The sequence below is a fragment of the Mycetomoellerius zeteki genome, unplaced genomic scaffold (genome assembly GCF_001594055.1).
Source record: "Mycetomoellerius zeteki isolate Tzet28-1 unplaced genomic scaffold, Tzet1.0 scaffold164, whole genome shotgun sequence".
NCBI classification, from domain to species: domain Eukaryota; kingdom Metazoa; phylum Arthropoda; class Insecta; order Hymenoptera; family Formicidae; genus Mycetomoellerius; species Mycetomoellerius zeteki.
The window spans coordinates 1598380-1612275 of record NW_017256594.1 but is presented as its reverse complement, the minus strand read 5'-3'; the positions used below and the strand labels follow the sequence as shown (position 1 = coordinate 1612275).

At 31.8% G+C, this 13896-nt stretch overlaps 1 protein-coding gene across 1 annotated transcript in view; it reads right to left on the bottom strand.

Moving 5' to 3' along the window:
* The window catches only part of LOC108721270 (tetraspanin-4-like), a 69436-nt gene that overhangs the window by 48994 nt on the left and 6546 nt on the right, over positions 1-13896 (bottom strand). The window contains exon 2 of the mRNA XM_018445737.1: positions 9051-9169. Coding sequence (XP_018301239.1) covers positions 9051-9146 — 96 coding nt within the window. The 5' untranslated portion in view covers positions 9147-9169. The remainder of the gene's footprint in view (positions 1-9050; positions 9170-13896) is intronic.

Here is a 13896-nt window from a genome sequence, read left to right as displayed (position 1 = left end):
TCTTATAAGGACTTTACGTTATAAATAGTACACAAATCTGCTTAACCGTATTTATTTAAATTAAAAAGGTCCTATTTAGAACACGGTCCGATTTAGACCACTCTCCCCTACCTTATACTAATGGTACACAGGTGCGAATTGGGATTTAACATTTTTAATTGAAAGTCTCTCTTGAAGATTAAAACAGAAATTTCTTTAAAACCACTCTTTTCTGAGATATAATTTTCTCACAAATCCAATGGTATCACTCAAGTTTAATGAAAAAGCATGTTTAACGTAGCGGGGATAAGCCCAACTGTTCATGCGCAACTGTCAGCAAATTGAAAATTTTCGTGGTGCGAATTCACACTAGTGTACGGTTTGAAGATTAATAAGTAAAATATCACGTGTGTGTATATAACCTGTATACAGCTATGTGTGATAGACACAATAAACTTTTTGAATATTATAAAATTATATTAACTATGGTTATTATCCCGTAAACTTTATGTTCTCTTATATCCCGTAAACTTTATATTCCTTTATATCCCGTAAACCTTATCTACTTATTATCCCGTATTATTCTGTAAAACATAAAAATTCTCTCAAAAAAATCCCAACAAATCGCTCGTTTTGGACCCTCTATTATGTTTATGCCCTATATATTTAGCCTTATATATTTATGGCCTTATATATTTATGCTTTACATATTTAGGGCCTATTCCAAATCTGGCACTACTCTACTACTAACGAAGCAACGCCCACTCGTGTGGCAAATGCACTTCTGCAGAGTTTTACGTAAATGACGTTTGTTTTGAATGAAAAAAAAATCGAGTTTTCGCGTGACCTCCCCCTCAAACAGACCAAAAAAAGTATCTTTTTTGGGTCACTCTTTTAATTAGCAATAAGAAAGAACGAGCATACATTATCTAAATATAAAAAATACAATATCTCTCTCTCTCTCTCTCTCTCTTAAATGTAAACGTTTTGCCGTTAGTTATAAAAAAATCTTTATGAAATCATTTATGTTCTCATATATAATAAGGATTAAATTCATATGAAGGTAGATTATGTTTCTAATTTCTAACTTATAAGAACTTTTTATTTATGATAAACTAGTAAGAATTAATGCCTTACTAACGAAATTGCTGGAAATAATTTTCTTCTGCATTAAGGATGTATCACACGTACAATCCCTTCAAAGAAAATTAAATTTGGAAGTATGTTTAATATTTACACTTCAAATAAATTAAACACATATGAAAGTTGTGTAAATAAGATTATATTTTTGTTTAATAACTCGTTTTTGCAGTTTATTTATTTTATTTGTTATTATTTTCATTGTTAAAAATGAAAATTTTTAACAATGTGACAACCAGTTCATGAATCGAAATGTACTCTACATAAATAATCTTGAGTATATAATGTACTTATATGAAAAAATTGAGATTTTTATGATTTATTTTATAATACATTTCCATATATTTTTATTAGAGCACAGATTTAAAAAATACTACTACTTATTAAAATAACTTATGATCCAAATAGTAAACCGTCACCAAATTTATCGTATTATTTTTAAACGTGATTTAGAATAATCTGTAACTTTTTCATAATTTTGTTATCGTTTTGAAAATACGTGTAAAACAGCCTTAATGCATTGACATCTCATAGATTTTCGAAGATGTTAAAAAATTCCCAGAGATATGATTGATTCAATCTACCTATTGATATAATTATTATTCAAAATTCTCGAACAGTATTACTACACGTGTTCCATCATGCGTGAACATTTGTATATCTATACTAGACCGTCTTCGAATAATTACAGACATATTTGCAAAAATTGCCTATAATTATTACCATTAAGTAGGAGAAAATCTGATTTGATGAATAAGAAAATCTTCAATGTTATTAATCGATACATTACACAAAAATGTATGGCGATGCCGAGATTCAGTAATACCATGCGGATTTTCAAAATGTTTATAATTTATAAACAATAAGAATCTTATTTTAAACCGTTCATATGAACACATAATCAATACGAACTAGAAATGCCTATAACGGTCAAAGCTGGATCTTTAATGCTTAAATAATTCAATATAAATTATATATATATATATATATATATACATACGTGCATATTTTATTTAGAGAAAAGAAGCTTGTCCGATCCAACGTTTATATTACTTTTTTCATTCTTATTATAAATAGAATATTTATATCCCCATATAATATACGTATATAAAAATAGAAACATTAATATTGTAAACACTTTTGTACATATTTTGTACTTTTCTAAATTTGTTTATAACAAGTTAATAGAAATTGGAATTTATTTATATACATATAAGATACTTTTGTTTACTTTTTGGCAAAACAATGCAATTATTTCTATTTAAAATTGAAAAGTGTTTATGACATATGAATACAATTACTACTATCTTACAATTAAAAAAATGTTTAGAACATGAATGCATAATTTATTTGATATATGCATTCAATTTATGAATTGAATAAAGTATATACAGATTATAAAACTTTTTATACATAAAAATTTGTTTTTGACAACACAGTTATCCACTTCTTACTAATTTCTTATCAATTATAATCGAAAAATGTAATATAAGAATGGATATACAAAGTATAAAATATAGATTAAGACTTCGTATACAGGATGGATACTAACATAAGTACAATACTCTAAAAAATTTTAAGGGATGATTCCTCACACAAATTCGAGACGAAAATTTAATGTGACCATATGTTTGAAACGGCTAAAGTTTCAAAGATACAGAGTATGAAACTAGTTGAAAACAAAATTCGTTTTTTTCCAAAAATTTCGAAAAATATTATTTTGATTAAAGAAAGAGTCTCCATAAGGCCAGTTTCTGAACAGTTTTGGAGTTACAAGATATTGAAGTAAGAAAACATGTATCGTAGTAAATATTATTTAATGTTCATTATTCTGTTGTTCTGAATCCTAAATCTTTTTTTGATAGACTAGATCTTTCATTCGTCCCCAAAATGTAAACAAATACACGTAACAAATATGACTTTCTGTGCGAACGTTTCTCCATAATCACTATCTTCATTGAATTGGAAGAAGCCAGGATGCTCTTATTAAATGACCAGCGAGAAGTCCCGACCTCACACCACTGGATTTTTTTCTTTGGGGACGAATGAAAGATCTACCAGAATGAGATTCAGAATGCAGAACAATTATGGGCAACTGATACTTAAAGCTGCCGATATCATCCGCGAAACTCCAAATATTTGTCAAGTCCGAAACAATTTATTAATTCGTGCTAAAAAGTGTGTCGGACGGAGGAATTTTTGAACATCTTTTGTAAAGCATTAAATAGAATAATAAACATTAGAAATGAATAAGTATGTATAGCTAGGACTCTCTCTCTCTTTAAAATAACAATGACAACCAATTCCAGTCTACTTAGAGTCAGCGAGCGCGGTGAAGAGGACTCCAAAGTGAGTCGAAACGTACAAGAATTTTAAATAAAGAAGACATCGGGACATCTAAGGTGTAATCATTTTATATTTTACATTACAATAATCGCGCACCTCCTCCCGCGCTAACTCTAAGTAGCTTAGAATTCGTTGTCATTGTTATAATAAACATTAGTCAACACTTACTATGATTTATGTTTTCTTATTTCAATATCCCGTAACTCTGAAACCTTTCGAAATCGGACATGTGTTTATTAGACATAAACAATTACATAAATATATAAATAAGGACTCTCTCAATCTTAAACAAACAAATAAAATTTCAGATAAGGCTAATGAGAGACGCTGATGTAAGAGCGAAAAGTTAGGAGGAATATGTATATAAGGTGTAAATTTTTTGATATTTCAAACTAATAAAAAATAATTTTTTGAAAATAGGATACAATTACCTCCACTTTCTTCATAAATAAGTTTAATTATATAAGATATTATAAAGGTAAATTATAATCAATAAAGTATTTTTAACAGGACTCTCACTTCTTAAAATAACAAAAATAACCGATTCAAGGCTAATAAGTATCAGCGCAGAAGGGTTGCGCAATATTAATGTGGAAGGATGACTTAACTCTAATTTTTCCATGATGTCTTCTTTATTCTAAATATTGAATACGTAGTAAATTCTACAATAATATCTCATCGTGTAAAACACATGCGGTGATCTAAAATTTCAGAATTCTACTAAACGAGTACATGCTCGTATTTATTCATACGCTGATCTACTAATTCAGCACACGATGGAGTATGTGGCGCTTTTCGAGGTGGATTACGACGCGAATTAGGTATTAATTAATTTACAGTTTGACGACAAGATTCGTAAGCCAATGAAAATGTGAAAAGGGGTATGATCGACTCGCGTTGCATGGTCGCTCATTAAATGAAACCCGTACATCGATCCGTTCAACAATACCGGAAACCCTACGTAATCCTCGCGTAATTTGAAGCCGATTTCCCGGAATTTCGGCGACCGAGTTAATGTAGCCGTATTCCCGCTCGCAATGGAAAATAATGATGGCTTATGGCAAGAAATAGCATGCGAGCGGCACATATCGTCTGATATGCTGTGTGTGTATTGATTAGTTTTATTCGCAAAGTCTTCAATCAATCGCGAAATCGGCAAATCAGTTAGATATCCGCGATGAAAATTGATTCAAGGGATAATCTCTCACCCAATTTATGGAAAAAGGAAGCACGAGCAAGCGAGTAGAAAGTTAACTACAAGAGCGATTAGGGCAAAGGAGAGAAAGAGGTTGACGAAGGTCCTACTATGGATATGGTTGCGGCTTACTGCCACCTTCGTGTTGAATAACCGCCATCCCCACATCCGTGTCTGTAAAATTGGAAATCGGTGCTAAAAAGATAAGGAACCCCATTTCCGCAAAGACACTATCGCGAACCGACGATCTTCGACAGTTCTCACTAACTTCCACGATGCAGTTAACGAGTTCGTAATAATATATTCAACGAGCCAGGCCTGCGGCATATTACATGCTGGTCCCGGATGCAACGTAACATAAATTGGTCTAGAGAATTATGTAATTTCTCCTAAGAGATTCCTAGTCCATATAAGTGCAAAATTTTTTCAATTATATGTAAGTTTCATTGAATGATAATCACAATAGGAATCAATCGTAAAATTTTTATCTGGTCGCTTTTGTTTGCCAGTAAACTATTCAATGATAATTTCTATGAGAAAAATTAGATCTAAAAAGTTTTAACGACTAAAACAATATTGATCCTATTTGATTTTATAACAAGACCATAGAAAAGAAACTTTTTAACGATAATAATGCATTTTTTGTATTTTGCGCTACCTCACTATAAAATAACGGGTAGGTTACTCGTTTAGTAGAATTCTGAAATTTTAGATCGCCATGTGTTTTAGACGATGAGATATTAATTATAATTTACCTTTATAATATCTTATATAATTAGACTTGTTTACGGAAGAAAGTGAAGATAATTGTATCCTATTTTCAAAAAATTATTTTTTATTAGTTCGGAATATCAAAAAATTTACACTTTATATACGGGGTGGATACTAAGTACTCTAATGATTTTAATGATTTCTCACCCAACTTAACTTTGTTGGCTGCGAGTTTATAGACGCGCATGTGAGAGCTAACGAGCTATGCGCAACCGATTCAAATAGCGGACGTAATTCGACAATCGCTAAACTGCCGAACCACGCGGATCGCTATAGGCGCGCTGCATGTTACGAGATTAATATGAAATTAGCACTAATATGTGAATCTAATCATCTGATTACACGGACGACTTCCTGAACGGAACAAAATCGATTCTCGCGGAGCGGCGGTCGCAAATCCCCGACGGTCTGTCGAGCTGCCGCGTTGATGCATAACGTTACATCGACATAAAGTTAACTTCACACGCGCTGACTTGCGTAGACGCGATCAAATTTCTTCTCTCATAAAATAGCAACTCTCGCAACGAGGTTATTGTGGTGTACCGTAACGTAGGTACATAATTTTCGCAAAATAATTGCCAAGCGTACACATATGCTTCTTGCATATGCCTCTCTGAATTAACGACACTTTACAAAGCTTCATGATTGCTTTTATATTACATCAAAACTCAGTTGCGGAAAAGCGAGCATTGTGGATGATTTATCATATAATTTCCTCTTAAAAGAATTTTCTTCTAAAAAGAGAGAGCTAATCACAATCTCTTAACGATTCATACTAATTTATCCGTAATCATGATTTTTTGAATGCAAAAGTGTGAAATTCGATTAGTTGAAGTACGTATAAACTTTGCAAAAGATAAAAAGGGGAAAGTGAAAAACTTTTTCAGTGACATGTACTTGATTAATCTTCTGTTGGCACACGCTAGAACGTGCGGAATCCCCGAGAAAATCACGAACATACTCGAGCGCTGTGCCAGCATGCGCGTGTTTCAAACTGATTGCGCGATTACCGACGTAATTATTTATCACTGTTGCAATCGGCTGCCGCGAGCAGCACCGCGGAGTATCACCTGGAAAAATCTACGTTGTATCGCACCGACGACATAGCGACGCGCGAGCATGAAGTGGAGAAAAAAAAAAGAAGGCCAAAATGGCCCTCTCGTGACCCGGCTGCCTTTCATTTACTGGATGGGAAGCGATTAATTATGTGCTCGAAGGTGCGCAACTCCGTTATACTTGGTGACCTGAGCCTGCTTTAAAGTTGAAGTGGGTCAGTTTTAGCGAGATGTTGAACACGATGTTGGAAACGCTCAACAGCGATTATAAGATGTTTGAAAGCGCAAGTTTTAATGATTGATTAAACGCGTGCAATTAAAACGCATTACATTGCATGATTTTGACAGCGCGATTCCCTATTACCATCCTCTACGATGACAAATTAGAGAGACTCGGACGGTAGATTTATCAATCGATTAATGCACTATTTGTCATACACAAATGGATATTGCGAGCAAATAAGCGCAAAAATGAAGTAATTGCCAATATTTTATCGTGAAACAGATTCGTTTTGATCCGAACGTATACATATATGTTAGTAACAACAAATCCAATGTCGAAAGAGTGAAATATTTGTTTGCGTATCAGGCACAAATGACAAAGCATAATAGCATCTCAATTGAGGAAAATTATTGAGACAAAAAATTTCAATAATTTTTAGTAATATATCAATTATATTAGGTTTTCTCAAAAATCAAACATCGCATAAATTTTATAAAAATTATACGATACTCTCTATATGTATACAAATATTGTAATAGCTATTTATTATCATTAAATATGCCTAATTATTGGAATATTATAATTTAATCGATTTTCTATTTCGCGCACATGCTTTAATAGTTTCTAAAGAGCGACTAAATCATGATTAAACGAATTGAATAATGTGCTTATAATCGCATTTAAATATCGATAAAAGTTAACCGAGAAGAAAATGCGCAACGGTGCACGTTAATCTCGCAGATTATGAATAGCGTGGGAATATTTTACTGTTGTTCTCATGAATGAACAAATGTTTGATTATCGATGTGCAACGAAATGTGATACAAACCATAATGTTTAACCATAATGAACGTGCGCGCCCATTTCTTATTTTTTGCGTTTCAACATGTCGTGTAAACGTCTCGCTTTTTCTCACGAATATACCTGTACGCTTGGCCATTTTTCACGCGCGAACGATAAAAATGTTTAATTTATTTACTTATCGATTTCTATATCCAGGGTCAGTTGTGTGATAAAACAAGGTCATGGCGATATTTTTTAACTCTATTCATCTTATAATATTCAATATCTTATAACCCCTCGGACTTAATGAATATTATAAGATATTGAAAAGTGTGTTACATATGTCTATTAATTCGCTGTATATCACTGAGAAAAATATTCTAATTATACCAACAAGAAGATTATAAAACAAATACATTCTGATCATATGAATAAGAACAAATGCGTTCTGGGTACCTATCATGGAACAAAGTCGGAAGGATTCCGATCGGAATTATTCAATTATTCCCTAGATTTCTATTGTGTTTTCTAGGGAAGACGGAATAATTCCTATCGGAATTCATGTTCCATGATAGGTACCCTGATCATATAAATTAGAAATCTGGGTACCTATCATGGAACAAAGTCGAAATGGATTCCGATCGGAATTATTCAATTATTCCCTAGATTTCTATTGTATTTTCTGGGGAAAACGGAATAATTCCAATCGGAATCCATTCCGACTTTGTTCCACGATAGGTACCCTGGTCATCATAATTGAATTGGTAATTCGACTAGAATGATAGATTTAACTATTGGATGCCTAATTTGTAATTGCATTGTTTAAAAAAATTTTAATTTCAATTAAGACGACCAGATTTGTTTCCAACCTTCATATGAATATGAAAGTTCAATCATCATAATACTTTTACTTTTGTATGTTGAACGGATTAATCAGAGTCCAATGTCCAACAAACAATTATAGGCTTAATCATTAAATGAATTGTTATCTACATAATTGCTGCTTACAAAAATATAAAAGATTTAAGTATTTTTTAGTATACCTTAATTAAATAATGAATATATTTGTGATATTATTCCAATAGTTTAATTTTGTTTATAACTCTGAAAAACCAATTCGGCGCGCAGTTCGAATGATTACAAATATGGTATACTATATATGGTATGCATGTATATATATATATATAGTATATATATAATTCAATTTGAATTATTTAAGCATTAAAGATCTAGCTTCGACCGTCATAGGCTTTAATATTCTTACTTGCTATCCAATAATAAATATATTATTATTGTATTAAATGACTCGTAATACAATGAAATATAATATATACATCTATAAAAATAGATGTATATATTGTATTTTATTGTATATACGTACACTAACAATAAATCAATAAGTCATACATTTTAGTAATGAATTAAAATAAGATACACAAATATTCATATCATTTGTATTCATATGAAATGATATGAATACGAATGATACGAATATAAAACAATATTTGTGTACCTTATCCTTATTTGTATTTGTGTAAATTTACGTGATTTTTGTAACCTGGAATGCTCTGACGATTAGCTCGCTTCGATTTGATAGAACGCAATTTCCACTTATACGTTGACGTGAAGTCTTACTCGCCAAAGTTGCTTCCATGTCCCGTAGTCAATTTACTGTCACTCTTTCATTAAATGATAAAAAGTTCGATAGAATATCAGAAACCAATTGTATGTTTTTGGATAGTCTCTCTTAGCAAGCTCCACCATGGCATCCAACAAATTCTTCTGCATGTTCATGTCAGAAAATTCCTGTATTTGCTGTGATAGATGGCTCTCTTCTCTCTGTACTTGCTGTGGACTTCTGACCTGCATATATTCAAGTAATAATTTTAATCAATATTAAGGGGATGCTGAAGCCGCCTGTATTACCGATAAAACTAGCGTTTTTGATGTTTTTGTTCCTGTCGAATTTCTTCGTAATGGTTTCACAGAATAAAAATTTTTTTTTTAATTTCTTTTTCACGATTAAAATATACACGCTAATGTATTTGTCACTGGTGTATTTTGTGTTCAAAGCTAGAAAAAAAAAAAATACAAATTTCTTTATTCATTTTACCTTCAACGTTGGTCGCCATACTGAGATAAAAATGGATAAAGAAATCTGTAATTTTTTATTTTTTCCAGCTTTGAACACAAAATACACCAGCGACAAATACATTAGCATGTACATTTTAATCGTGGAAAAGGAATTTTTATTCTGTGAAACCATTACGAAGAAATTCGACAGGAACAAAAACATTAAAAACGCTAGTTTTATCGGTAATACAGGCGGCTCCAGCATCTCGTTAAGGGGATCCTAAAGCCGTCTGTATTACCGACTAAATCGTAATTTTTATATAACAAATATTTTTTTTTCTCTTTCACAGATTCAAAAATCCTTTTCCAGGTTTAAAATATACACATTAATACGTGTTTGTGAGGTGGAGTTTATGCCGAAAACGACAAAAAATTTCGAAATTGAAATCTTAAGAAAAATTTTTTGTCATTCTCGGCATAAATTCCACTTCACAAACACGTATTAAAGTGTATATTTTAATCCTATAAAAGAATTTTCGCGCGAATCTGTAAAACAGGAAAAAAGTAATTGTTACACAAAAATTATGATTTAGCCGGTAATACAGACAGCTTTAGGATCTCCTTAAAAAGAATTTTTAGAACATATTTTATTTATAATATAAGTTTTTCATACATGTTGATTTGTGATAGAATAAAAAAATATCTGAAGATTCGTGAAAACTTTCTTTCACTAGCCATTCATGTATGAAAAACTCGTACGACAAATTAACCTTTTGATTGCCCAAATGATTTCGATCAAAGTCGATGAGTGTATGGTTATTTATAATTTTATAAAATATACAGAGTCAAATTACAAAATAAATCACAATAAAAAAAATTAATAAATAAAAAACGAAATTAGATAAATAAATAGATATATAATACAGTAATATATAATTATAGAAAAATAAAGAGAGCACACTGAATGCTAGGATTGAAAATGAGGGATTCCGAGTACAAATAGGCTCTGTTAATTTTTCCGCCGGCCCCTACACATTATGTATACTATTATTTATTTAATAATAATATCATTTATGAATATATAAAACACTCGTAATATCATTTATAAATATATAAAACAAACTCATGTACAATCATATACATCGGGGCTCGGCAAGATTTGCACTTTTCTGCCAATTTTCGAGAGGCTCCGCCTCCCGCTACTCCTCTCACCGCTCGCCCCGCGTGCAGTTCAAATGCCGCTCGACGTTTAGGAGCATGACGCTCGTAGACATGAGGTCCATCCGCTTTGGGCGCTCACACTATAAATTTCATTCTATTTTTTTTGTTCATTACATAACTAAGATAGAATAAAGCAACACGTAAGATTGAGCGCTTACGCGTTGTTTCATTCTATCTTAATTATGTAATGAACGAAAAAAAAAGATATAGAATGAAGTTTACAGCGTGAGCGCCCAAAGCAGGTGGACTTCATATTTACAAGCGTCATACTCTCCTAAACATCGAGCGGCACTTAGACTCAGGGCCTCGTAACTGCTGGTAACACCGTTAGTGGCGCTGCCGCTGTATGACACCCGGAAATGCGGAATTAATATTCAATATGGCTGTTAAAATTAAACTAAACTATTAAATTAAACTTAACTATTCCAAATTCGGTAGTAATGACATCTTTCATTCATTTCTTATACTTATATATCGTTGTGTCTTGCTCAAATGCATTCATCTGCCCTTATCTAACATATTGCAACGCCATCAGAAGATCGAACACTTACTACTAAACACAATTATTACTTTGCTTCCCATTCCGAGTCTTCGTTCAGGGTTCGTATACACGTCATTTGCTAATCGATATAATTCTTTCTTTTGAAGCTTTTAATCTTAGTTTTATAAACTCACAAGGAGATGGCACGAATTGCAAAATACGAAACGAGATGAGACATAGTCCATTCGAAGAGGGGTATTAAGTGTACTAACACGGTAAAAGGATTTGGGTGAATGGGCTTTGGTTTCTGAGAAAATTGCATGTAAAGTTGGGCGTCTGAGCAGCTGTGCAATAAGTATTCGAATCGTGCACCGATTAGCAACATTCTACGTAAGACCGAGGATGAGCATGTCCCTTCTGTATGGATGGGAATTGCTAAAAATTGCCTCTTTGCTGTTAAGCCAAATGACTAAGCTTCAGTCCCTACAGAGTACAATCATTTCAAGCGTAACATGTCAAATTTATAAAATTGAAATTAAGAATAGAAGAGAAGGTGGTTATATGGCACCCCAGTTACATTTTACACAATAACTTTGTTAATAATCAATATTTTAATTTAAAACTTGACAATTACATTCATTAAAATGTTGTCGAATCGATTCTGGGCTCAAAGTTATGAAATATTTATTACTTAGGATACTATTAACAAAAATATGCGACATTGCATAATGATTCGAAGAAAAAAATGGGTGGTAATGTGGTCTTCCATAAAAATAGCCTTAAAATATTATATATAATAGCCTAAAAATAGTTTTGTTTAGAAAACAGTATTTGGTTACAAAATTAACAAAAAAGTAAAATATTTTATAATGTATGCAAATGAATGTATATACATTCACATAACTTCTGCATATAAACTACTCAGTACTAAAAATCTTAGTACTAAAAATAGTACACGTAATATAAACTATAGATCAACAGTAGAGCTATAATCGATTATCAAATAACTATTTTGATATGAAAATCTCCAAAATGAGGTCATGAATAATTAATATCCATAGAGGGCCAATTAGCAAAATGCCGTGGTTTAAATTTGCATAACTCAAAATATATACAGTTAAATAAAATGTTAAATAGCAAATAACACGCTCAAAAATACATATATTCATATGATAATACGCTCAAGTTTAAAAAAAATCAGGAAGTAGGTGTAATTAAATGCTAAAGTGTACCTCAGAAACGTTTCGAAATACTTGAAAGTAAAAATGCGTTATAATAAGTGCTGGCTATTATGCATTGGCATATTAGAATCATGGAGTAATGGCGAACTACTAGCAAATAATTTAATTACTCACTAGAATTCTTAATAACGTTACAATTGATAGCGGAGATAGTAAATGGGTTCATTATATCACTACCATAATACCGCCTTCTCTCCTAATAATTGTTATTCTGAAACAAAATCAAGACATATTGAATCATGCAATCCAACTATGCAATTCTTTATGCGTTATCAATTGATCAATGTAAGATGTTTATAAACAATTTATGTAAATCTACGGCAATTGACTCAATTTACAAGACAATAAACTCGATAAACTCGCTATGCAGCTGCATTGTATACAAAACACCTTTATAATTATTTCTTTCATCGTATTGTTTATTTGACAAATTGAATCAGTTTGTTGAAGTTTGTTGATAATTTCGAGATAACGTTATTCTGTAGCGAAAAGCGGAGAATGTGGTATCGAACGGTTTTAAATTTCATCCAATTACGGATTGTCGACATCAGGTCGACGTTCTCTCTTAGCCATGCTCTCAAGGTTTTACGTTACTGAACAAAAGGTTCGTTAGGATAATCATTCAACGGCGAAATTATTTTCGATAAAAGGTAGCTGCTTATTCTGCGTGATAAAAGCGGATTAAATAAATCCTGATGAACACGATAATATATCTAGCAGAAACAGCTAGTTTATACAAATAATTCTTCTTTGCTTATAATGTGTGTGTGCAAGTATTAACACCTATTGATCCAGATATGTCCCAGCTATACACATATTAATATCACAGTATTCGTGGATCATCAAAGCCGCAAAGGTTTAAGCGGCGTCTACAAGAGATTTTAAGGTATAAATCTTAAGCTTTAAACTCTAAGCCGTAAAAAATTGACCAATTATAGTCGATTATTTTCTTCATATCCAATTATGACTGAATTGGTCAATTCCTTACGGCTTAGGATTTAAGGCTTAAGATTTACGCCTTAAATTCTCATTGTAGACGTCGCGTAAGGCAACGCTAGCCAAGGTATAGCTTAGGATATATGAGTGATCGCTCGGGAGCATCACGATATTCCCGAATTCAGAAGGAAACATTTTTTATTACACGCCAATAGTTACTATTCGCCAAATTATAGTTGACCAATAGTTACTATTGGTCAATAGTATCATTGGCTCTCCAATCATTAATGATATTGAGAAATCAGTCGCCATACTTCCTCATTATATATCATATAAAAAATTATAAATATTACATTTTAAATAACTTTTAGCTCTTATTTTTTTTATTTTATCTGAAATGATCAATATTTTATAGTTTTTGTAAGATAAATATTTATTTTACAAAAAAACTA